General features: G+C 47.7%; 1 protein-coding gene across 1 annotated transcript; it reads left to right on the forward strand.

Moving 5' to 3' along the window:
* Positions 1-699: 699 nt before the first annotated feature.
* VCP (valosin containing protein) lies at positions 700-26152 on the forward strand. Its single transcript, XM_033163586.1, has 17 exons — positions 700-823; positions 8335-8446; positions 8844-9016; positions 10344-10486; positions 11314-11444; positions 12798-12929; positions 14473-14575; positions 18017-18150; positions 18848-18983; positions 21381-21493; positions 21651-21815; positions 21916-22038; positions 23051-23263; positions 23384-23692; positions 24255-24410; positions 24521-24675; positions 25707-26152. Exons 1-17 carry the CDS (start codon positions 807-809, stop codon positions 25810-25812), a joined length of 2421 nt encoding a protein of 806 aa, XP_033019477.1. The 5' UTR covers positions 700-806; the 3' UTR covers positions 25813-26152.
* The last annotated feature ends 807 nt before the right edge of the window (positions 26153-26959 follow it).

Below are 26959 nucleotides of genomic sequence, written 5' to 3' on the forward strand. Positions count from 1 at the left end.
TCTCGGCTTCTCTGCCGCAGCTCAGAGCTCCCCTTCCGGCCGGCCCTGCTGCTCCTTCGGATTCCTCCCTGCGCCAAAGCAGCCCCGCCCACCGTGCAGCAGCGTCTCTCCCTACGGCGCGCTCTGCACGTTCTCAGAGGCACCCTTTCCCCAACCCCGCCTCTCCCTTTATGACGTCACGCGCCCCAGAAAGCCGAGAGCGGGAAATCCCCTTCCGGGGCCGGCCGAGTCCGGCGCTCGGCTCTTCCACGCAGCGCGCATCGCCCCGCAGCTCCGCACCGAGCCTCCCATTGGTTGCCCTGCCACGCCAATCATCTACTTGTCACGTTGCGACTGGCTGCAGCGCGCCCGTCGCTCTCGAGGCTCCACCCAATCCGCGCTGCGTTGCCAGGCAGAAAAGGAATCTGGGCGGTGCTTCACCCCTCCTCACAGAAGCCTTTATTCCCCCCTCCCTTTCGCATCGAGGGATTTTTCCGATTGGTTCGCTCGTTCCCGACGGAATGCGCTACCCGGATGACCCCCTCTTCCTCAAACCGCCGGAGCCGGCAGCGTTGCGGCTTTTTTCCCGCCCCTCCTCCGGATTGGCCGAGCGGTGCCGGTTTCCTTTTTTCCTATTGGCCACCGCGGCACCTGTTGCTAGGCAGAGCGCGGCCTAGCACGCCGGGCGGAGCGTCGCTCCCGATGAGTCGGCGTTGATCCGTGAGGGGAAAGCGAGCGAGGAGAGAGCGAGCAGAGAGACAGCGGAGAGCGAGCGGCGTCCAGGCCGAGCCACCTTTCGACACCGCTGCAGCCGAGCCTTGCCCACCATGGCCTCGGGAGCCGAGTGAGTCTCGCGGGGGGGGGGCGAGGGAGGAGAGGAGACCCGCCTGACAGGAGGACCCCCCCCCGGTCCTCTTTCCCCCTGGGCCGCCGCCTGAGGAAGGCCTCGCCGCCTCCTTCGCTCCCCCCGTCATACGAGGCCTGAAACGGGGGGGGGGATTGAGGAGACAGAAAAGGCCCCCCCGTTTCCCCTTCCTTCAGGCGCCGCGATTTCTTTTGCCCCCCCCGTCGCCATCTCGTCTCCCCCCAAAGCGCCCCGTCTTTCACACGGGTCCCTTGAGGGGAGGGGGGCGCCATCATTTCCTTGAGGGGGTCTTTCTGTGGGAGAAGCGCGGGGGGCTCGGGGGGGGGCGTGATGGCGCCGGGGGGGGGGGAAGGAGCCGGGGGAGGCGGCGCTTCCTCCTTCGCGAGGCCACTTCCTGCTCCGCCAGTTCTGCCGAGTCACCCGCCGCCTTCTGGGCTGGCGGAGGGAGGGGAGAGAGAGGCAGCTTGGCCGGCCGGCTCCCCCGGCGATGCCTGCCCCCTTCCCCGCGCCCCCCTCGCCGCCAGGCCAGATCCAGCGCCGCCTTCCCCCCCCCCCCGGCGCCTCCAGGGCTGCGGCGGAAGGAGGGCCGCCATGGCTGGATCTGGATCTGCCGGTTCAGGGGGGCGTCGCCGGGCAGCTTCTGAACGTGGCTCCCGAAGGGTTGCTGAATCACGGAGGAGGAGGAGGAGGAGGAAAGGGCCCTCCCCAGAAAGGAGAATATTAGCAGCAAGCAGCCCTTGGGGTTCCAATGATCTTTCGCTTCAGAACACATAAGATTCAAGCCTCTTTAATAAGAAACGAGGGTCTTTAGATTCACACGTTTCAGACGGGGGGGGGGGGGTTCCCTTCTCCAACATGCTGTCAAGTTGCAGGCCAGATGCCTCTATGGTTCTTGATGGATCCTCAAGCCATACTGGCGAGAATGGTTCGCCCGCTGAACTCCCGAGGTTCTTGTGCAGCAGCTGCTGCTCCCTTTATCTCGCATCTTTCCTTGCCTCCCCAGTGCATAGCAGCAGGGTGCCTCAAGGTACAGTACTTTCAAGCCAGGTCCCCCTCGTGTGGCTGGGCTGGCTCGGTAGAGTATATGCTCAAGTTGGTCATCACCTCCCATTGTTCCGAGGTAGAATTGTGGCTGCTAAACTTGCACCTGCCCCGCTTAGCAAAAGACACTGCCCCGTGGGATTTTCCTGCTAGTAAGCAAGGTAGCATGCTGGTGTGCTTCAGTAGGAATCCTTAGATGTGGCAGCCATCTTGTCATATGGAAGCCACAAAGCATTGGTCATGTGATACCAGCTAGAGGAGGACTCCTTAGGTTCACCACTTCCTGGTCTTAACTCTCAAGTGAACAAGGAATGGAAATAAAACCCATTTGCACATCACTTGCTGATTAGGCTCTCCCATTTTGGCTTCAGCTCCACTGGCTATCAGAGAGCAACTTGTTTGGGTTTCCAAGCTGGTCTTATGCTGTTGGTAGAGTAAATGCTTAGGGTAAATTTTCAAATTTCTGTCTAAAAGGGCTCTCGACAGATATGCTGGGAGAGGTGAGAAACAGTCATGGTTAAGTGACAACAGAAACAGAGCATTTCACAAAACATTGTCACCTTGCAAAAATGTACTGTCCATTTTTTGGGTGGGGGGAGATTTCCTGCAATATGAATAGTAATTGCGAATCAACAGTAAGGTCTGGAAGCATTGTTTTTTTATTTGGCATGATGTCGCAACAACTAATTGACTTTGTGGGGTTGGTACAAAGCGTGCTGTAAGCAAACTGCTTCATGCCCTCACTCTGATTTGGCTTTCTGATGTTATGCAGCAAAAAATCTCGTACCCTTTAAAAACAGCAATATTGAAGCAACTGCTGGGAAGTGGGGTGGTGGGACAGTCCAACAATAGCCACAGTTGTTTCTTACTATTAGCCCATACAGCTCAGTATCGAGCTGACTGGCAGCAGCTCTTTAGGCTTTCAAGCATGAAGTCTTCTCAGCCTTACCTGGAGATGTCAGGGATTGAATCTGGGTATTTTGTGCTCCTGTGAACTATGGTCCCTTTTCACATCCTGAAAACACACTTGTATGAAAACAGCACTCTCTTTTAAAAAAGTGATAACATTAGAAGTATTGTTCCTGCTTCTTCTAATTCTACTACATTAAAAAATCTGATGGCCAAAATAGATAAGTTTGGGGGCACTGAGTTCACAAGAACTCCTTAACTAATCAGTATTGGAATTAATTTTGCATCACTGGGTGCTTCTCAACTTGGCAAACATTGTGAGGTGAAAAGAACCTAGCCAGCAACTTCATTTTTAAAACCTTGTAAAGTATGTCCGGATGACTTTGCATGAGAGCAGGAAGATAATTGGCAGGTAGGTAGATTCTCGAGTATTTTCTTCCCTTCACTATGAATGTGATATGTCCTGTGGAATTCACTGGTTTCCAGTCAAAAGTACAAGTATTGGTTCATCTACTTAAACATACAGGCCTCAAAATAAATGAATCTAACAGTTTTTAACTTTTTTCTTAACTAATAGTAAACAGACAGCTGAACCCTTTCCTACTAGCTTTGTTGCCTAGAAAAATTCCTGAAACTTCACATTATTTGCAAATCTAGGCTTCATCTTCCTTTTGTTGGCTGAAGCTGATTTGTTTTTCTTAACCTGGTTGTTCTCAGGTGACATGGCTGAGGCAAGACCAGCTGCTGGAAATTCACAGGTGTCATTGCTGAGATCCTTCCATTTTTAATGCAGTTACAGCAGCTTGGAAGAACCATCTTTCTGGTTAGCTGTGAAACAACAGATCTCTTCCTCCATAATCTGCTTGCAGTTACAATTCCAAATGAAGTGTCTTCTGTGGTAGAGCTAACTGGTTCCTTTGCTTTCCAGTAATTCCTCTAGCCAAGTATGTTCTTCCTGAAGATCTGTCGGGAATCTTGATGGCCTGGTTCTAAGAAAGTAGTAGCCACAATGCTGTTATTTGAAACTTCATTGCCACAATGTTTGCCTATTATTCACCTTTGTGTTTTCTTCTGTTTTCAATTTTTGGATGTTCTGTTGGAGGACCGTCTTCCAGTGCAAGTGACCTAGATTGGCACAGCCAACTGGATCTTGAGGCTTCTGTCCTCAAGCTGTCCTCTGTGTCTTTTCCTTTGCTCTTCTGAAGACTGCTGCCTGGGTAGTGCTGCATTCCAAAAGTCAAGGAGAGGGTTAAAATCAGTTCCCTGTAGCTCTTCACCTCAGAGCTCTTCACCTCTCTTAATTGGTAGGAGGGACCTGGAGTTGCTCCTCTGCCACCAGGAATGTGGGTTTTCTTGCATTGGAAAACTTTCCAGAGAACTTTGTCAATGTTCCATTTCCAGATATGTTTTGTGATTTGATTTAGCGTGTTTGTTTGCCTTACATTGAGGCCACCTAACTAAAGTTTATGTTCTGTATAAATATTAATTTTTTCCCCAATAGCCAAAAGTAAATGAACTGAAAAACGTTATTGGAAGAGTGCAGTTAGAATACTTAAATGTTACCCCAAAGCAGATTCAATACTTTATGTCAAAATTATTTTACTGGAATTAAATTTTTTAAGATGTGCAGACTGATTACATTTTAAGATATGCCCACTCATTTAAGCTATTCCCTTTCATTATTTAGAGGTAAGAGAACTTGAAGGCACTGAAAACTGTTTAACATACCTGAGAAGCTGTGCTTTCCTTTTTAGGGCTGACTGATACTTAGTCCATTGCAGTTGCTGAGTTTGAATTGCATTATTTCTATTCATCGTATGACTAACAATTTTATGCAGCAACTTGTGTGTAATAATGGCACATTCCCTGCCATAATATGATGGTGGAGAAAACCTCCACATTGCATTACTTGACTGCATCACACTTGAGCACATTAAGTTGCCTGAACAATATCTGGCTCTTCTCTAGTTCTAGAGAGTTGGTCCCAGGTGCTGCATCTTACCCTCCTCCAAGTTTGGGTTTGCTGGTACCATAACAGTTGTCATCTTAGTTGTCAGCCTTAACTGGTGTAAACGCATCTGTATTTCCTCAATTGCTGCATATAATTGAAGGCAGATTTAGGAGGGTTGGCTTGGTGTCCTATTTGGCATCCTGCAAAGCATCTACCAGTCACTTCCAGTAGGCTCACTCATTTCACACTATCCTGTCATGAGTTTCTTAGGGGTTTTCTTCTTTCAGTTTTTGCCTGTAAGCATATCTGCCAGGGAACAAAATACTTGAAGAACTCCCATTTTCACGCCATTCATGTATTTTCTGCGTGAACTTTGCAAAAGAAACGGCCAGTTTCACTTTTGTTTCTCTTAATGTAAAGCTATGATGTGTCAGTTTCCAACTTAAGGGTGGAACTGATGAGCTAATGAAACTGTTACCTAGGCCTCATTCAGTTCAACACATTCTCAGACTTAGGTTTTTTTTTAACACCCTTGGACAGTTTGGACTGCAAACTGGATATTGTAAGAGACTTCAGTGATTCTGCCTCTTCCTAGTGGAAGTGTTTGTAGAGCAACAAGTGATGGGCTAGGGCTGCTCTTCATCTTCTTAGAACCTTTGCTGTGTGATCCTTCAGGGCTCTAGGTTATCAAGTCTTTGATCTTGCTCTGTATCTGGCCAGGGGAGGTTGCCTGCAGGTGATGGTAAAGGGGGACTCGAGGCAGTTTTGACGGACAGGGTTTGTGACCCGTCAACCTTGAAATGTTCGTGGGACCCTTTCTGTGCCTGTACTTGGGGGTTGTTGGGGAGCTTGATGCAGCATTGTTATTGCTGTGGCAGCTGCACTTCCAGGGCAAAAGTCAGGTGCTGGTTTTAGCTCACAGAACCTTAAATGGTTTGAGCAATTAATCTGTGTTGAATTTTGACCTCCATGTGGGAAATGAAAATGTTGAGGGCTTGCAGAAGGACTTCCTCCCCTCTCTTAGTGTTCTGATGCGGACTAAGCTTGGGCATCTTCTGGGAAGTGTGCACAAACATTTTGACAGAATAAGTGTCAAGATTTGCCTAGGGCAGGGGTCTGCAACCTTTAAGACACAAAGAGCCACTTGGACCCGTTTCCAAAGGGGAAAAAAAAACCTGGGAGCCGCAAAACCATTGCGACATTTAAAACAAATATAACGCTGCATATATTGTTTCTTACCTTAATGCAATAATAATAAATAACGTATAGGAGCCAATGCAAAGTATAATTAGTAAAAACAACAAGAATAAGTTCTTACTTTTTTGCATTGACTCAGGGGCGTACCCAGGATCAAAACTGGGGGGGGGGGCAAGCCATGGTCCTTCAGGTTGTGACATTTCAGCACGGAAAGGCGAATGAAACCAAAATTTTAGGGAAATTATATATAATTATAGCAGTGCTTTATTACAGTAGTTATTACAATTATTTGCTTGGTTTTTTAAAATTTTTATTCTAGTTACATGTCTTATACCAGGGGTGGCCAACTCCCAAGAAACTGTGATCTACTTTCAGCAGTGATCTACCCCCGTTTTTTTGGGTTCAGCTCAAAGTTGTTTTGGGGGGGTGTGGTGGGTGGGAGAGAGGGCTTCCCCCTCTAAGATAGGTTGGCAAGCGAACTAAGAAAGAAAGAAAAAGGGGGGTGGGAATGGAAAAGTGGGGTGGAAAAATATAAATTGGGGGTGTGGTGGGTGGGAGAGAGGGCTTCCCCCTCTAAGATAGGTTGGCAAGCGAATTAATAAAGAAAGAAAAAGGGGGGTGGGAATGGAAAAGTGGGGTGGAAAAATATAAATGGGGGTGTGGTGGGTGGGAGAGAGGGCTTCCCCCTCTAAGATAGGTTGGCAAGCGAACTAAGAAAGAAAGAAAAAGGGGGGTGGGAATGGAAAAGTGGGGTGGAAAATATAAATTGGGGGTGGGGTGGGTGGGAGAGAGGGCTTCCCCCTCTAAGATAGGTTGGCAAGCGAATTAATAAAGAAAGAAAAAGAGGGGTGGGAATGGAAAAGTGGGGTGGAAAAATATAAATTGGGGGTGGGGTGGGGTGGGGAGAATATCTATTAAAAATATGTAGTAGTTTAAAAAATAAAAATAAAGGGGGAAAATCTTTTTCTTCTTTTTCCTTTTTTTGAAAACAAAAACAAAAGGGGAAGAGAAAAGAAAAAGGGGGGATAGAGGGAGAAAAGGGTAATAATAAAAATTCAAATAGAGTGGCTGCAGCAGCTGTGGGGGGTGTTTGTTTATTTTTCGTTTGTTTGTTTGTTTTAAAAATGGGATTTCTCCCCTTGGATTAAAAAAGGAGGGGAGGAAAAAAAGAGAGGGGGGGTGGGAGAGCAAGGCAAAAAGCCAAAAAGCAAAAAACAGTTTTTTTTGGGGGGGGGGAATCGCGCCAGGCTCTGCAGCGCGCCGGCCTCGGGGCTCCGGGCCCCCGAGCCGCCCTTGGGGCCATCGTTGAGCATGTACACCGCCCGCAGCGAGCGCTGGCGAAGCACCGGTTGGCGGAGGTTTCAGAAGCAGCCCGGACGTTTTCGCCGCCGCCGCCCGGCCTTCCTGTTGCACGGCGGCGCAGGAAGGCTCCGAGTCCCGGCCGGGCCCCCGGGCGCCCCCCGGATCCCGCTGCCAAAGAGGCGCCGGACGGCGAGGCAGAGCAGCAAAGCCAGGCGGAGGCGGCAGCAGCACCATCCGGCGACCAACGCCGGGAAGGTCGCCCGCCCGCCCACCTCTCCGGGGGCGGGGAAGGCGCAACGGAGCCAAGCCCCACAAGGACACCCCAGCCGCCCGCCGGGCCCGACACTCCAAGGAGGGAAGCGGGCAGGCGCGGCGGGTCAGGAGGACGGCGTGGTGGGCGCAGCCCAGGCGGGCCAGGAGCGCAGCGCAGTGCCCCCACCACTCCGCGCCACCTCCGCGCCCCAGGCAGCCGCCCCGGAGCCGAAGGAGGAGCGCCTGTTGCGCGCTCACAGTGGCGGGCCACAGCGGGGACGGCCCCGCTCCGCTCCGCCAACTGCGCTCCCGCCGTCGCACCAGGCCCCGCCCCCCACGCCTCCCCCCGGCTGCCCCCTCCCTCCCTCTCTCTCTGCCCCCTGCAAACCGCCCCTCCATCGCGGGCAGGGCTGGCGCGTCTTCCCTCCGGCCGAGGAGTTCTCAGGCGCAGTGCCCCCACCACTCCGCGTCACCTCCGCGCCCCAGGCAGCCGCCCCGGAGCCGCGGCGGGGCCGCGAAAGAGCCGCATGCGGCTCCAGAGCCGCAGGTTCCTGACCCCCGGCCTAGGGACTATCACTTAATGGGAGGGCTCTTTGTATGTGGGTTGTTTGCCACACTGCTTTCTTTCTTTTTCTCAATGGTAAGTGGTTTCTGAATGTTTCTGATCTATAACTGCTCAGTAGAAAACAGAATAGAGGGCACTGTGGGAGAACACCTTGCGATCTCATTTTTGTTTGTTTTGAATTTTGTTGCATAGAATGTTGTACTTGCCTTGGTCGAACAAGGGTGTGGCTCCGTCTCCTATGCTCCCAACAACTCTTGTCTTTTCTTATTATAGTTCCAAAGCTGATGACTTGTCAACTGCAATTCTCAAGCAGAAGAACAGGCCCAATCGGCTAATTGTTGATGAAGCAATCAACGAGGACAACAGTGTTGTGTCACTGTCACAGGTGTGTTCAATATATCAATAGAGAGCTATATCACTGATACGTGCAATTTGCTGGTGACACAGAACAGAGGAAGCCGTCTCTGAACAGGCCATTTGTATTGCCTATTCTGACAGTTAGTAGCTCTGGGTTTTCAGGAAGAGGATTTACATCATATCTAACACCCCCACACAAGTTACAGCCAGGTACCTGTGGGTTTCCCCAACAGGACACTCTCCTAAATTTGCCTTTATTCTGCCTTGTATCCCTTCTGCTGATTAACATTTTGTTCTTAACTGGATGCTTTTTATCAAACTAGTACATTACCAGTTGTAGTCAATTTCAGATTGGCAGAATTAATACACTGATTTGTTTTTAAAATTCAGTTGGTGACCTGCTTTCTCAAACTTACTGTTTTCAGGCCAAAATGGATGAATTGCAGCTGTTTAGGGGAGATACAGTCCTGCTGAAAGGGAAGAAGAGGAGAGAGGCAGTGTGCATCGTCCTGTCTGATGACACCTGCTCTGATGAGAAAATCCGCATGAACAGGGTTGTTCGCAACAATCTGAGGGTGCGCCTTGGAGATGTGATCAGGTGAGGTCTGCATGTCCTGTTAAACACACACAGTTAATTTGGTCAGTAAGCCTGTGTCTAATATGTGGAAAGAGTTCTTCCAAGCACGCTGCCTTGTGTTGGTTATTGTTGCCTGTTTGTAAAGGGAATTGTCAACATTAGTGGCATTGGTGTGGACTTGTTTATGAAGGTATTGATAGGTTAAATTAATAACTTAATCAAGGAGAGCTTGATTAATAGCTTAATCTGACACAGTTGTTACCTAGAATAAACAGTTGAACAGGAAAACTGCCAAGAAGCAAACTTCTGTGTTTCCTTCTAAGAGGAAGGGAGCGTGTAGTAGGGCAAGGGAATCACATGAAACTGCATGCTTTGAATAGTCTGTGACCTGTGGAGACACTTACCGGTACTCCATTTGGGGGTAAATAATGTCCCCTTTAAATTGACATCTTATTGCAAAACAAATTGCCTTACTCCAAAACAAATTGCCTGCTGAAGCTGTCCCACATTCTTACCTCATTAAACTGATGTGCCTATGTAAAGATGGAGTCTCTGGAATTCTTTTTATCATGAGTTCTAGGGTTCTTATTATCATAATGTTCTTCACTTGGAAAAAATTCTGTCAATATTGACTTATTTCTATAAATTCTGATCAATTTGAGAGAGCTGTAGAGTTTGAAGCACTTTGTTCCAGTCCTTTTGCAGAGGGTGGGGGAGAGAAGGAAATTGGAAGGGAAATTGGAAGAGCTGGAGGCCGGGGTTGGGTGGGACAGAAAATCAATTGACTAGGAAGCTGCCTTATTCCAAGACAGACCACTGGACCATGCAACTCCTTATTAAGTGAGCTGATGAGCAGTTCTACAGGGTTTCGGGTGGCGGCCTCTCCCAGCCCTACCTGGAGATACTCAATCTTGACCTTCTACATGCAGAGCAGACGGTGTACTCCTGAGCTAGGGCCCTTCCTTAGTGGAAGGGGAAATGACAGGGCTGGTCTGTACCTGACTGATTGGGCATCTGCTTTGCATGCAGAAGGTCCCAGGTTCAGTCACCAGCATCTCCAGGTAAGGCTGAGAAAGATTCCCTTCCTGAAACTCCGGAGAGCTGCTGCTAGTCAATGTAGACAATACCAAGCTAGATGTCCCGTTGTCCTGACTGGATGAGAGAGATTCCTATGTTCCTAAGTCCACCATTGAAAAGTTGGAAATGAATAGGAAGTCTGAAGGAAGTGAAAAGGTAGCTGACTGCCCTGTCCTTTTCATTGAGACTGGGAAGTTGTTTCTTGTACATGTTTCTAGTTCGCAAGTTGGGGGCGACTTGAGGGTCACAAAGGCACATTCTTTCTTTTCAGCATCCAGCCTTGTCCAGATGTGAAGTATGGCAAGCGCATCCATGTGCTGCCCATTGATGACACAGTGGAAGGGATCACAGGGAACCTGTTTGAGGTGTACCTCAAGCCATACTTCCTGGAAGCATACAGGCCCATCAGAAAAGGTAAGGGCACCTGGCACTAAACCAGCAGAGAAGCTGCTGTGGAGAATACTTTAGACAAGCTTTCTTCAACCTGCTGTCATCCAGATGCATGCTGATTATTTTATTAATTGTATTTTTATGCCACCCTTCAGCTGAATTTTTCAGGTGGTAAAGCATGGTCAGGGATGATGAGAGCCGGAGTCCAAAACATCTGAACAGTATTAGTTGAAGACTATAAACTTTTATTTGGGTTGCTAGTGAGCTGGCGTCTTTTACCAAGTTTTCCCAGTTCTGACTATTTCGCCCCAAATGAAAGTCTGTGGCTTCCTGCCATGTGGAGTGAATAGTGGTGTTGCAGAAACTGCCTCTAGACCACTATTTGCTGTTCTAAGCAGCTGTCAGTGTCTAAGCCATAAGTCTAGAGGGTCTTTTGATTGTGAAGCATTGAGAAGTAGCCAAGAGCAGAGGGGCCTTGTTTTGAGCTTCTCTGGTGTGTAGCCAACTTTACAATTCTGTAGGCCCTATTCAGCCAAGTGAGGAGAGAGCGTGGAGTTCTGCCCTCCTCACCTCTGTTAGTAGTGGTCAGGCTGGCTTGCCATTTCTCCTAGTAGCAACATCTGCCATTCCTATTCCCTTTGGGAAAGTTCCCAGAGCTACTAGTGCCACTGTGAATTTGTCCTAAACTGTGAATCTATAGTAAAGGAAGCATCTCCTCTGGAAACCTGCAGCTGCTCCCTCAGTTCTGAGCTTTCTCAAGTAGAGGGATGGGGAACCGTTACAACTCTTTAGAGTACTTGTTCTGGAGGTGGGTAGTGTCTTGACCCTCAATAACATGCTGATAATTTCAGGGGACATCTTCCTTGTGCGCGGAGGGATGCGTGCAGTCGAGTTCAAAGTGGTGGAGACAGACCCCAGCCCATACTGCATAGTAGCTCCAGACACCGTGATTCACTGTGAGGGAGAGCCTATCAAACGAGAGGTGAGTTGAGCAGGCCTCTTCCACAACTCTCATTCTGTGACTTGCAGTGCGCCGTAAGCTGTGTGGTGGGGAAACAAGGTTGAGGATTAAAAGCACTGTCTGCTATTTGGTTTTTGGGGGAAAGTCCCCCTCTGGGAAGGAAGGCGGAGCTGTTGAATACCAAAGCAGCCATGTGCTATGTTCCTGTCACAGGAATTTTCCAGTCCCAGCTGAAGTGGGTTATTGTAGCTTTGGCACATGTTCCTTTGACGGATGAACTGGACAAGGCTATAGACTGAGAAGATCACTTCCGTGGGTACTATACCACCCAAGTGGGTATCTGGAATAGTGACCGGCTGATTTTTAACATACTGTCTGTTAGGAGGAAAAGAAAATGTTTGATAACATAGGATAAGTGGCATGTTGGAAAATATTATTATTATTATTATTATTATTATTATTAATTGTATACCACTATTCATCTGAAGATCCCATGGCAGTTAACAACAGGAAAGTACAAAATGAGAATAAAAAATACATAATAGAACAAATACAAATGCACCCTCTCCTTGCACAAACCCATTTAAAAAGCCATAAAATGTTAATCAGCCAAACGCCTGTTGAAGAGAGAGGTTTTCGCCTGGTGCCTAAAGATAAGTAATGAAGGTACTAGGCAAATCTCCCTGGGGAGAGCATTCCACAAATAGAGAGCCACCACAGGAAAGGCCTATTCTCATGTTGCCAACCTCCGGACTTCTCGTGGAGGAGGCACATGAAGAAGGGCCTCCAGTGATGATTGCAGGGTCTGAGTTCTGATGATTGCAGGGTGTGAGTTCATCTGTAGAGAAGCAGTCCTTGAGGTATTGTGGTCCTGAGCCATAAATAAGCACTTGTCCAACTTGACTGGATCTTGGCCCTTAAGTCCTTTTATGAGCTATCTCATAAAAATATAGTGTGCTTGGGACTTACGCAGCACCTCTTCATCCAGGCGGTGGGCCTGAGCCAAAATCTTTCCACAGGGCCTGCAAGACGGAGCTGTTCCACCTGGCCTTTGGGTTGGTTTCAGTTTAACCCTGATGTTTCATTCTTTTGGTGTGATTGGTGGGCTACTTAAAAATGAGGCTGCAGTCTAAATTAAATTTTAAATAGTATTTTAATCTGTATTTTAATGAATTGTTTTATGTTTTTGTTGTGATTTTATTGGTGTTAGCCGCCCTGAGCCCGGTTTGGCGGGGAAGAGCGGGGTATAAATAAAATATTATTATTATTATTATTACTATTTAGCATTTCTGAATTTATCAGATATAGTTGTCATATTGCTTTGACCTTGAGGTCCTCAGTGCATTTATTCTCTGTCCCTTGAAAACATGCCAGGATGAAGAGGAGTCCCTGAATGAAGTGGGCTATGATGACATTGGAGGTTGTCGAAAGCAGTTGGCTCAGATCAAGGAAATGGTTGAGCTGCCTCTCAGGCACCCTGCTCTCTTTAAGGCTATTGGTGTGAAGGTGAGTATCTGAACCCGCTCATGGCTGGGGTTGGACTCTGTGGGTGCAAACATGTCCTGCAGGTGCTCCTTCTGCTCAGGTGTTCATGTACAGTGGTACCTCTGGATGCGAACACGATCCGTTCCGGAGCCTCGTTTGCCTCCTGAGCAGTCTGCATCCTGAGCGCCGCGTCTGCGCATATGCGAAGCGCCAAACCCGGAAGTAACCCGTTCTGGTACTTCTGGGTTCGGTGGGTTCGTAACCCGTGACAAACGCAACACGCAGCGTTCGTAACACGAGGTACGACTGTACTAGAGCCCTGCTTCAAGAGTGCTCTGATATCATGTGCTGGTGTATTTATATATTTAATAAAATCTGTATATACCGGTAGCTTGATTGTAAAAAATCTCAAAGTACTTTACGAATAGAATAAAATAACAAAAATATTAGTAAAAGCAGCTATTTAAAGCTTTCAAATCATCATTAAAATCAGCAGTAACCTAAAGACAGATTAAAATGCATGTAAATATTCTACATATATTGGTAGGCTTGTCCAAACAAAAATGTTTTTAGCAAGCACCGGAAGAACACAATGAAGGTGAAAATTTGAGGCAGCATCTTCATTGCCACCTGCCCACCCAGGCAAATAGGAGTGCCACCTTCCATCACTGTATACGACTGTGAGATCAGGGCCACAGATAGTAAACTAAGGCCTGGGCGTGTGCACATCCCACACTGTCAGAAGGAAGATTATAAATCCACTCCAACTCTTCTCCCCCTGCCGCTCACTTGGGGGGCAGGGGGGGACCCCAGCAAACCAAACTTCCCCTCAACCAGGCTTTCGCCCTCAGACAGGGATGCAGGACTGTCTTCCACAATGTCTGGCATACAATTTTATTTCATGGGGACGGGGGCATTCACCTGTCTCTGTGACTCCTGAAGTGGTGGTGAGTCCCTCTGGCACCATCCCCTGCCACCCTTGGCAGGCCCTGTGCCACACCCCTGCCTGTATTCACCCAGCCAGCAATCAAGCAGTGCCCATGCTACAGTCAGCACAGGCACACTTACCTGCAGGCAGATAACCATGCAGGTCAAACAGAGTGCTGCAGTGAAAAACCCACATGCTCTTGCTGACTGGGAGAGCAGACCAGGCACAAACCAGGATGGTGCAAACCAGCCCTCCCTTGCTTAGTCCTTTGTGGTGCACATAGGTGCTGAGTGTGCGGGGCTGTGGGTGCTCCAGCCCCCACAACATTCCCCATGACAGGGCTGGCCACAAATGTTTGTGCTGGGAGGCATGCGGCCTGACATCAGCACGCCTGCTGATGTGCACACGTGACGTCAGGTGCACACTCCAGCGGGTGTGCCGATGTCGGACTCATGCGTGCCTGTGGCGTGCATGGCCCCAGGCACCCACGGTCCTAAGGCCAAGCTGGCAGGCCTGGTGGTGTATGGTACTGGTTGATCCTAGACTGCACAGATACTTTCTGGATAGCACTACTGGTCTTCATCAAAATTTGGATTTAACCCTCAAATGCTAAGCAACGTACCTGCCTTTCTCTAGCCTCCCCGTGGAATCCTGCTGTATGGTCCCCCTGGTACTGGGAAGACCTTGATTGCCCGAGCAGTGGCTAATGAGACTGGAGCTTTCTTCTTCCTCATCAATGGTGAGTGCCTGGGAGCAGCTTCATGGTTTTTGTTTTATTTATCAAAGATTATATAGTGTTTGTAATAAAGCCTCAAATTCGTTTACAAAATCCCCATTAAAATTAACAATAAAAGACATTTAAAATGGGTATTTCATTAAAATCAACAGTAAGCTAAAACAGATTAAAGCACATGTAGCTTCTGCATGCCTGGATAGGTTTTCCTTTGTGTTTTAAGCCAGTTTTGGAAAAGTGTAGTGAAGGCACCCACATTATTATTATTATTAAAATTTGTATATTGTTCTTATACCCACAGATCTGAGTGTGGTTCACAACATAAAATCACAATATAAAAATACATAATAAAAATGAAAGCAAAACACAATAATCCCCCTGGTCCATAAGCAGGGAGTATCATGTGGCACTGATGACAGTGAGGGTTCCACAGAGTGAAGCGGTTCAGTAGGCACCTCTAGGGTAAGGTAATCCTGAAAGTAAACTGGTCCCAAAACTGTTCCGGGCTCTATGCCTTGAACTTGTTCTTGTAGCAGATTGGTAACCAGTGCCGATCTCTGAGCAGAGATATTATATGATAACAGGGTCTCACTCCTATCAGCAGCTGTGCTGCAGCTTTCCAAACTAACTACAGCTTCTGGATCATGTTCACCTTCATGTTGACTCCTTTAGCTGTATGCCTAGCTTGATACTGAGCAAAAAGCAGTGAGGTGGAGAGCCTGTTTTAAAATTTCTTTCCTTGTGGACATGACCTTTCACGAGAATTAAATTCTCGGTATGGAGGACTCCTTGCTAAAATTACATCTCAGTCTCAGTCTTTGTATCTTCTTTCTCTGTTGGATGAGATTGCATCATATTGTGTGTTGCTGCCAGGTGACTTTGGGCAGTTTTTTGTATATTTGTGCTTCCTAGCCAGCTTGCAGTGAAGTGCAGCTCCCTTTCCTCCTGGATCATGGTGTGTGCCCCCCACCCCCGCTGCGCTCTCCTTCTATAGAGCTGTTTCCCTCCACCTTTTGATATTAGTACCAAAGCACATGCTTATCAGTCTAGGAACTGACACAGACTCTCCAGTTATTAGGTGACCTCAAAATAACCTATATAAATAGCAAACGTTATCCATGCAACTGACAATATAGGGCAACATCTCAAAATTACAATGTAGGCAGTAAATAAAATATAACAATATATAAAAATGTACCACTTTAACAGAGAACGTTGTACTAAACTCTCTTGAAAACAGAGCTGCCCGTTTTCAGTTATAAGACTTCGACTCAGCCTTGCTTCAGGGGAGGATCCTTATTCTTCCCTTGGGTGCTGGGTGTTTATGAAAGGCTTTGCCAAACTCAGTTGTCAATAGAGAACCTGTCTCCTTGGAAACCTCACTTACCCCTTGAGGAGCCTAAAGGAAGTACTTTGATCTATGCAGTGCAATTTCAGGTGAATAGAAAGTGGCGAGTCTACTCTCTATTTTTGAATCAAAAATAGCTGCATCAGTCTGCAGAGGTTCATTGGCTCAGTTCACACACAACATTCAGCTGGTCCATGACTTGGCATGTGTGTGCAGGCTCCTGGATTGGAGATGGCAGCCACTTTGTCCCTCTGGTCTGCTGCTGCATTTTTGTGAGTTGAACCATGGCTTGGCTCATCCTGTTGTCTTGTTTCAGACAAACCATAAGCAGTAAAAGAAGAATAGACCATGGTTACAGCTTGTGGTGTGTCTGGAGTGAGACCAACTATGAGCGTAGGTTTACAGAACATGCCAGTGCAATCCATGGCTTGGCACCAGCATGACTGGAAGAGGGGCTGCAGCCGGGATCTTCCCTCCAGGAACCTACATTCTTGCACATTCACACTAAGCCATAGATACACATGTTAATGGAGTCATTGAAAGGCAGAGAGGAGAAATGGAAAGCCAGGATGTGGAGCAGCTGGAGTAGTTCCCAGACTGGCAGTTGATCGGCTCAGGTGTTGGGTTGGAAAGGAGTTTGAGTGCCACATGGGCAGTGTTACGAACAAACTGTCCAACTGGGGTGACGAGCCAAATAATAACACACCACTGGTGGAAAAAGAAAAAAATTATTCAGACTGCAGTCAGAAGATAAGGGGGAAATCCAGTTCCAAATCACGTACAAAGGTTACACAGGGATCACACAGATTTATACATTTCAAATGCATTGGTGACAACATGTTTGGGGATTTCTCTAGCTTGTTCTGCTGATTATTAACTTGGTCAGTACCACGGTTAGAACCTGATACATGAAAGCTGAGCTAAAGGGCACCTTAAACTGAGGTTATGGGAGCGACAACAGAATGTCTAGGCGCTCTTTTTTATTAAAAAAAAAACAAGAATACAAAGCTGAAAATGAATGATCTGCAGCTAAGATACTATGTTCATTTTTCACATGGTCTAGCCCCTCCCCTGCCCACCCCACTAATATTCTTAAGAGGGTCTTCTCCAATCTTCAGAGTGTAGCTGGCAGTGGGGAGGCAGAAAAAGGTCCTCCTTTCCATCCATTCTGCAGTTTTAATCTGAAACCGTAGGCCCAGTATTGCACCCAGAGCTCAGAAACTGCTCGCACTAATGAAATTCCCTGTTGCAAATGCACCTAGAACAATAGGAATATTGAACGTTGGTCAGTACTGTTTTTCGGGAAGAAAAAAGGACATGGTCACGAGATAGGGGAGTTAGGTGCCAGCAGCCTTCTGAAAGCTTTTGCTGACCACTGCAATGTAGTGCTTACAGGAGATTAGTCAGGAAGGTGAAAAAGTAACAGACAAATTGAAAGTTTTGGCTCTTCCCCATTCAAGCTGGGTTAAAAGGATACTGGGAAGGCCAAAACTAATATACTGTATTTTTCCATGCATAAGATGAGCTTTTTGATCCAAAAATGAGGCTCATCTCTCCCCCCCCCCCAAACAATCAAGTGGCCATTCGCTGCTTAAAAATTCAGGCTCGCGCTTCATTCTGGCGGGTAAACAATTTTTGGCATTGGCCGCTTGATTTGTGTGTGTGTGTGTGGGGGGGGGGGGGAAATCCCAAAAATCACTCACCCACCAGAATGTAGCACACAGCCGCTCACGCTGCAGCTGCCTGATCACTGCCATTAATCACGGTGGCAGCGATCGGGGAGCTGATAGGTGGTTTCTGTGACGCAAGCAGAGCCAAAAGGTTGTGGGGAGAGATTGATTGACTGGTTCCCCGCGTCCCCCCGACAGAGACAGTCCGCAATTTGCAAGCACTCCCTGTGGAGAGGCGAAAGTTTTGGAGGAAGGCACAAGCCTGAACGGAACAGCGGTTGTAAGCAGGCTCCTTGGCCCTGCCCAGGACAGACGGGGCGCTGTCCCTTTAAGGAGGAGGGTGCCATGCAAGGTGGTGGCTGGCTGTTTTGCGCCCTCTCTGCAGGCCTGATCAGCCTCTTTAAGTAACATACTGCCATTTTCCCACAGGGCCTGAGATTATGAGCAAGTTGGCAGGTGAGTCGGAGAGCAACCTGCGGAAGGCCTTTGAGGAAGCGGAGAAGAATGCTCCGGCAATCATCTTCATTGATGAGCTGGATGCCATTGCTCCAAAAAGAGAGAAGGTGAGTCTTCTGCTGGTCCGTTGATGGAGCTCAGTTCTGTGGCTACAGCACTTTGAGAAGGGATGCTTGATCAAGTGGGGAGTGATAGGCTGGGGCACAGGTGGAGCTTGGCTATCCCAAGGCATGTTGAAGGCCCTCAGTCTGGACTTAGTTAAGCTCTCCAAACGTTCTGTCTTCTGCAGTCAGGTATTGTAAGGAAGCTTAGCGTTCTTATGAGTTGCATGGCAGAGGACTTCATTGCTGGGCCTAGTTAGGTTTTCTGCTTTGTAAACAGACCTTCTGAGGGCTGGGCAGCACACCTACCCATTCTGGGTGATGATGGTGATGATAGGAATTCTTGCCACAGTAGTAGTAGTAGTAATAGTAGTAATTTATTACTTGTTCCCTTCCCATCTGACTGGCTTTCCCAGCCACTTTGGGCAGCTTGCAACAGAAAGAAGTTATTGTTGGGTTGCCAGCATCTTCCTCCAGTTTGCATTATGCATCTCGTAGGTCCTGAACTGAAGCCTGGATTTGATCCCATGTTTGCCCTAAAATTACTGCTTGGGCTGGATTATCTTACTGCTTGGTTTTTAAGCTTGCTTTTTTTGGTGGCCAGGGAAAAGGGTGGATTGTGGTGAAGCTGTAGCCCGACTTGTGCCTTGGGATCGGACATTTTCCTAGCAGATCTTCACACTATCGGCTGTTCTCTCCACAGACACATGGTGAAGTAGAACGGCGCATTGTGTCTCAGTTGCTGACACTTATGGATGGCCTGAAGCAGCGAGCACATGTGATTGTAATGGCTGCCACCAACAGACCCAACAGCATTGATCCAGCACTCCGGCGATTTGGTAACTAGGCTTGTTCTGTTCTGAGGGTGTTATAGTGTGGTAGATGTTGGCTCAAGACTTGCAATAGTCTGTGGGTAACTTAAATACTAGAGCAGACCTGCACAAAGAATGGGTGTGGTGCAGTCTCATTTATTAGTATTTTTAGCCCCAGGGAGAAATTTCAGGTTTGCACAGGTAGTAAACTCCCAGTGCCACTTAAAGACGGAAAGCTGTGCACTGGACATGTGCAAATCACAGTGCTCCTTTGCTTAGACTTTCACATGATAGTGAGGGTACAGACATGGTGATAGGAGAGGAATCGTAACATTGTAGAATTGTCAAGTTGGAAGGGACCCTGAGGGTCATCTAGTCCAACCCCCTGCAATGCAGGAATAAGCAGCTGTCCCATATGGGGATTGAACTTGCAACCTTGGTGTTATCAGCACCATGCTCTAACCAACGGCGGGGGGGGGGGGAGCGCTTCTTGGTGGGCACCTTTCAAACAGACATTGCTTGGTAGCAGAGAGCTGATTGGCCCACCATCCCACTGAGATTCTTGCCTAGTTCATATATGCCAAACACACAAAGATCGTAACCGGCTGCTAAAGTAATCACAATTTTCATCATTTGTACATATAAACAGATATACCGTATTTTTTGCTCCATAAGACACACTTTTTTCCTCCTGAAAAGTAAGGGGAAATGCCTGTGCGTCTTATGGAGCGAATGGTGGTCCCTGGAGCTGAATTGCCCAGGGGCCAAAAGAGGATCATGCTTTTTATTTTACAAAGAGAAAAGGGAGTGTTCAAAGGACCCCGCTCAGCAGCTGATCAGCAAGAGATCGGGAGAGAGATAAGAGTCCCGGCTCCCTTTCAGCCCCGCCCTCCTTTGTTGAATGTGCTGCAGAGGGAGGTTGTTTGTTTCCCCAGGACATGTGACTGGCTGATTAGATTATCTGTCTGGAAACTGTAGAAATGGCTCCCTTTCCTTAAGATTTTTCAGAAATGTGAGTTAAACCTCATAAAAATGGGGCTTTTCCTCTTTGCTTTTCCCCCTTTGCAAAAGGAGCTTTGCTTTTCCCCCTTTGCAAAAAAAGCTGCAAAACCTAGCTGATCCTTGGGGGGGAAAACCCAGGGCTTTTCCCTTTGCAAAAAAAGCTGCAAAACTTTTAGCTGATCCTCAAAAAAGCCAGGGCTTTTCCCTTTGCAAAAAAGCTGCAAAACTTTTAGCTGATCCTAAAAAAAAAAAAACACACACACAAGAAAGGGCTTTTAGAGGAGGAAAACCAGAAAAATATTTTTTTTCCTTGTTTCCTCCTCTAAAAATGAGGTGCGCCCTATGGTCCAGTGCGTTCTATGGAGCGAAAAATACGGTAATATAGAACTCAAACACAGTTTCTTATTCTAGATCTATGTTCAGAAATTCTAATTTTTATGGGTCTAAGTGTATAGCCCACATACAACAAGTCACACGGGCATCTGATAACATACACCACTCGGGAAGTGGCAAGACTGGCAAGACTATAATTATTACATCTATGCTTGACTTTTGTCTCCCTTGGGACCTTGATCTGTATTATGTGGATCTCATGATACATACTGACACATGTTGATGTCATATATTTACAGTTGAATAGTTGTACCCATCTATTATTATGTTTGAGTTCTATATTATATCTGTTTATATGTACAAATGATGAAAACGGAGATTACTTTAGCAGCCGGTTACGATCTTTGTGTGTTTGGTATAACGTTAGTCGTGACCTTGGTTCTTTTGGGTGTTAGTTCATATATGCAGCAGAAATGAATAAAAAAAACATTTCCTTGATTGTACCACTTCCAGCTGCACCTGGGGATTTTCATGTGTGAATGCTGCTATGTAGAAAAACAGCATGTTGAGGAAGGCTAAACTTAACCCTTTTTTAAAAACAACAATAACTAGCCTTTGTCTGAATATGAGAGAATGTGGAAGGCAGGATAAGTAACACTGACCCCATTAACTTTCTCTTTAAAATGTATGTAATTATGTTTGGGATAGGGTGTTTGTGAAGTGTTAATGGCAGCTAATTTAACAAGCTGGATCAAATAACTTCTTCGTTTTTACTGAAAGAGACCGCTTTTCTTACGTTGGTCTTAAAACACATATTCTCTGAAATTGGAGTTTCTTTTCAAGTCAATATTCACACAAAAACAGCCTGAAAGCACGCTGCTGAGATAAAGCTTCTCCACTTGTTAAACATCATCTTGTTACCTTGTGGGGAATGTCCATTAACTGTCGTGTTTCCCTGACGTCTTTTTAACACCCAGTGCTGCGTTTTGCTGTTCTGTGGCATGTGGGCTTGGCCTTGGTGGCCTTTGTGCAGGGGGGAGTGGCGTATGTACAGAAGCAAAGGTCAGTGTTGCTTTTGGTGCCCTGCAGGTCGCTTTGACAGGGAGGTGGACATTGGCATTCCTGATGCTACTGGCCGCCTGGAGATCTTGCAGATCCACACCAAGAACATGAAGCTGGCTGATGATGTCGATCTGGAACAGGTTTGTTGGTTTCTTTTATTGCCTTTATGTGATAATGGTCACAAGCGTCCTGCTCTTTGGGGTCTTCTCGAGTGATGGAGCAGCTGGGTTCCTTTTCTTCAAGGAACTGCGGCTTGGAGCACCTGCTTTACTCATGCTTCTCCTTCCCTTGCTTCAGGTGGCTAATGAGACCCATGGCCATGTGGGTGCAGACTTGGCTGCTTTGTGCTCAGAAGCAGCTCTTCAAGCTATCCGGAAGAAGATGGATCTCATTGACCTTGAGGATGAGACCATTGATGCTGAAGTGATGAACTCGTTGGCTGTGACCATGGATGACTTCAGGGTAAGGGGGATGCGTCCATGTCTTCTCTCTCTGGGCGTGGGGGATCATGCCGGGAAACTGCATTTGTTAATGAACCACCTCTTTCCACCTCTCCTTGCAGTGGGCCCTGAGCCAGAGCAACCCCTCAGCCCTGCGCGAGACTGTGGTAGAAGTGCCACAAGTTACTTGGCAAGACATTGGAGGCTTGGAAGATGTCAAGCGAGAACTGCAGGAGCTTGTACAGGTGAAGGCTGTTGATGTCAGACTCCCAGTTACCGCCATTAGACTAAGCTAAGGGCCTAGTCCTAGGCAGCAGCATTGGTTATCAGTCACTCTTTTGCATAGGAAAATATAAATCGTTCTTTAAATATAAATGGATGCTACATGGCAGGATCTGTGGGGGGAAGCCGGATAACCAGATGTTCTTTGAACTTCTACTGTTGCTTGGTTAAAAGTGTAGGAGGTAGTCCTGACTAAGGGCTGCACATAGCTCATGCACACACATCCTTCCAGTTACTGAACAGGGAGGCCCCACTGGCACATAAGCCTTCTCTGTATCTTGCTTGAATGGTTCCGTTTCTAATGCCTGCCAAGTCTCTTTACAAAACTCAGAGCCCTGTAATGAGACCTGCAGGTTTAGGGTCACATACTTGCCAAGGAACGTGGCTTATGTAACTTTCTCTGCTTTTATAAAAGCAGCTGGCTATGTTCTGGGGGTAGTGCTCTCATGGCTGACTTCAGAACAGAAGATCTCACTTTCTCTGAGCTTTTAAGCTGGATTGTTTTCGGTCACAGCATTATTTGTATGTCATTTATGTTTGACACCATATGACTGCTCCAATGTAAGCATCAGTTATATAATTTTGGGTCTTGTGTTTGTGGTGAGATTAACGACCATGACGCCATACAATCCTCAATCTACCGACCCCCAGGCCTTTTTACCAGGGTCACCAGCTTGTGCTCCTCCAGTAGGTGAGGGGATGCCAGCTTATACTCCAGGGCTATTCTATAAGAAGTAGCAGAAGAGGAGGAGGAGCTAGGGCATGTGTGAGGAAAGAACAGGTGTCCAACTCTGAGCGGATGTTGCACCTCCACCTCTCTGTGGCTCAACAAAGCATTGCTTGCCACTACAGAGCCCTTCCCAAGTGTTCCCCGGCCACAAACAACTCAGTGTGGCGAGGCCTTGAGCTTAGGATGTTCTCTCCTCCCTTCCCTTTAACCTTATGAGGCTGATACTGATCTTCTTCCTTCCACAGTACCCAGTAGAGCATCCTGACAAATTCCTTAAGTTTGGCATGACCCCCTCCAAAGGGGTGTTGTTCTATGGGCCTCCTGGCTGTGGGAAGACCCTGCTGGCCAAAGCCATTGCCAACGAATGCCAGGCCAACTTCATCTCTATCAAGGGTCCAGAACTGCTCACCATGTGGTTTGGAGAGTCTGAGGCCAACGTGCGGGAGATCTTTGACAAGGTACAGCTCTCCTTGCTGGATTTTCCCTTTTCACACTGGCATTTCCATGCTAGGTCTGGTGAATTGGTTTCCTAGCGCTTGCATGTTTTGAGGTATGACCGAGCACCTTCCTTCCCGCAGGCCCGCCAAGCAGCTCCCTGTGTGCTGTTCTTTGATGAGCTGGACTCCATTGCAAAGGCCCGTGGTGGGAACATAGGGGATGGTGGCGGCGCTGCAGACAGAGTCATCAACCAGATCCTAACAGAGATGGACGGCATGTCAACCAAAAAGAATGTTTTCATCATTGGCGCCACTAACCGGCCGGACATCATTGATCCCGCTATCCTGCGCCCTGGGCGCCTGGACCAGCTAATCTACATCCCACTGCCTGATGAGAAGTCTCGTGTGGCCATTCTCAAGGCCAACCTGAGGAAATCGCCTGTTGCCAAGGCAGGTTTTGGGCTGACAGGAATGCTGTGGAGGGTGGGGGTACAGATAAATGTCACTTTTTGTGTCTGCAGAGGTCAGAGGTCATGACTTGGACCATGACACAATATTTAGCCTTGTGAGGCCGCGCCAGTTTTTAATCAAGATGCATTGAAATATTTGCCAATTCTTCATGGTGGGAAAAGAAAATTTATTTGCATTAGAGTGAAGGATGGGATATCATTCTAAAAATAAATGATTGTTTTTTCACCATCTCACAGTTCATAGAATCTTAAGAGTTGGGAGGGACCCCAGGGTCATCTACCCCCTGCCTGACAACTGATTAAAGCTACTTTGGTCTTACTAGGCAGTTGATTTGTGTTTTATGTAGTAAACCTCATTTTAAAATGTTTGTTTTTATCTGCTGCGCCTGCTTTTTTGTTGCTGTTTTACACAGTTTTATTCTTATGCGGTGCTTTTGTTTTTCCTTGCTGTCATACACTGCCCTGCATGATGGAAATGCCTTGGAAGGGCAGGGGATAAGTTGTCTTAATAAATGAATGTGGGACCTCCCGTATTTCCTCAGGACGTGGACCTGGATTTTCTGGCTAAGATGACCAATGGCTTTTCAGGAGCCGATTTAACCGAAATTTGCCAGCGAGCCTGTAAGCTGGCCATCCGGGAGTCGATTGAGAATGAGATCAGGCGGGAGAGGGAGAGGCAGACCAACCCTTCTGCCATGGTGAGTGTCTTTGGACTTGTGGTGGGTATTAACTCTCAGGGTGGGAAGAGGGGGTTGACCGTGGCTGTTGGTGGCACATTGTGCTCATAACTATGACTTTGCCGGTTTAGGAAGTGGAGGAGGATGACCCAGTCCCTGAGATTCGGCGTGATCACTTTGAGGAGGCCATGCGCTTCGCCCGCCGCTCAGTCAGCGACAACGATATCCGCAAATATGAGATGTTTGCACAGACCCTTCAGCAGAGCCGCGGCTTCGGTAGCTTCAGGTGAGCAGAGCATCTTGGCATGCGCTTTGTGTCCTCTTTCTTAGTAGCGCTCCATATTATATGGGACTTTATTTATCACCCTGGGTTTTTGGAGGGGTCCAAAATCTGTGGCTGGTGTCAAAAATGTGCAACTTGTGCTTCTGTGGTGTACAGAGCTGCTTTTCCTACTGGGCCTTTGCACAGTACCTGCTGTCAGAAAAGTGCTGTCCACATTCCAAAACCAATCTTGCCTTGAGCTCTTACAGCTCCCATTAGACGGGACGAGGAATGCAGTGTTTGCCATCGCTACTCCTGTTTCCCCAGGATGAGGTGTTGGGTCCCCCCCCCACCTTTTATCAATATGGTATTGCTGCTTTTGGCAGAGAATGTTTATGGGAATCCATGAATTAAATTTTTTTGTTACCAAAATGGCATGACTGTTGTGCAGGTGTAAACTGCTTGGTACTTAGAATTTAGTGAGAGGGGACTGGATCTGTTTCTAGATCTCTTCCCTCTGTAGCCCAGCACTGCTGCTGTATCCCCTCCCCTTCCTGTAACTACCCAGGGTCACTGTCATCCTGAGGTGTCCCTTGTAGCTCTCTGCCTTCATAACAGAGTAAAGGGCCTGCATGGAATTGAGCAGAGGGGGAGCCCATTTGTTTGTGTGGCTCCTCCTTCCACAGCAAGGTGTAAAATGGGGTGAAGCATACAGGACATGTGATGTCTTGACGCTTGGCCAGAGAGCCAGAAACCCAGAGGGCTCTGAGATGGCACTTTGAGGTAGGGCGTCTGCCATGCATTTCTGTGCCACAGCAAAGGTGGGGAACTGGATCTGGCCAGAGGGCCAGAGTCAGAAGTGGCCAGCTGTCTGAGGGCCACTTTGACAGGTCAGTTAATTTGAGACTTTTGAGCCACAGCTGCCAAGGGAGAAGTGGAAGTGCACAGAGGGTCCTGGGGGAGAAGGTGGCTGTGGCTGACCTCAAGCAGCCTTGGTGGCCTCCTGCTCCGTGGAAGGTATTCAACAGCTGCTCTTCTCTGGCTGTTCCTTGCAGATTCCCGTCAGGTAACCAGGGTGGTGCCGGACCCAGCCAGGGCACCGGAGGCGCCGGTGGTGGGAACGTATACAGTGAAGACAACGATGACGACCTCTATGGTTAAAGTGCTGCCAGAGCGGACCAAACTGCAGAGCAGGCCGTGTTGTACAGGGCGATTCCAATGGTCAGTGGACTCCTGGCTTCTTCATTCCTTGGTCAGACCCATGTAGCTGCGTGCCAGACTCTGTCAGCAGGAGTCTGTTGCTGCTGCTGCAAATGCAATGTTGTTGGTTGGGAGGCAGGTGGGCGGGCAGTTGAGGAACTGACTACACTTCTGGGAAATTTCTGTTCTAGTTTTATGGCAGAATCAGCAGCTTTAGCAACGGGTACAATAGCCTGTAAAAACAAAAAGTTTAAAAGTTTAAAACCCACAAAAATAAATTAAAAAAAATCCCATAAGTTCATGTTGGCATTGGTCTTCCTTCCTTCCTGGTGGTTGTTTTTCTGCTGCTTTGCCCATCCGGGCTCTTGGCAAAGCTGCCTATGCAGTTGTAGGGCAGCAGGACTCCTAGTGCTTTTAACAGTCAGTTTGTACAGGACCTCCAGGGATTCCTTCAGTAGAAAATATTTAAAGTTTGCCAGGAGTGGGAGGCTCATGCCTGATAATCGTTTTTCTGTAAGCAGAGGTGGTACTTTGGGGTCACAAGAGGAAGGGGATGTGGGAGGGAGGTGTTAGTGCCCCCCTGAAGGTCAGGCATTCTCTGTGCCCCAAGAACTTGCATCTCTGCAGCTTGTGCCATCTTCTTGGTTGCAGGGTTTATGGTCTCCATTAGCACTTAATGTTACAAACTCTGTGTTTTGCACACAAGCCTACAAGTTTTCACATGCAATCTGACAGTTCTAGGCGTTAAGACCCGGGTGCATCCCAGAATTTTGCACCCCAATAGTTGACAAAGAAAGATAAAGCAAAAATAAAGGCACTGGATCACAAAAGGGATTTTGTAGCTAGAAACTGCACACAAACAGGCTCCGTGTAAAATGAGTGCCAGAGTTATTCTTACAAGCATGCCATAGGGGGAAATGTGGATGTGGTCTGATAAAGGGACGGGGGGTATTGGTGGTGGTGTTACTTGCTTTAGAAATTGATGGGGAAGTTGTCCAGTGAGAACGGGTAGAGATTCTATAGGGCTTTGGTAAAGGTCTTGGGTAAAACCAAAGGAAAGCAGATGAAACAGATTAAGAAGGGGGAAGAAAGGGACCTGTTTGGGTTA

The sequence above is a fragment of the Lacerta agilis genome, chromosome 11, assembly GCF_009819535.1.
Source record: "Lacerta agilis isolate rLacAgi1 chromosome 11, rLacAgi1.pri, whole genome shotgun sequence".
NCBI lineage: Eukaryota > Metazoa > Chordata > Lepidosauria > Squamata > Lacertidae > Lacerta > Lacerta agilis.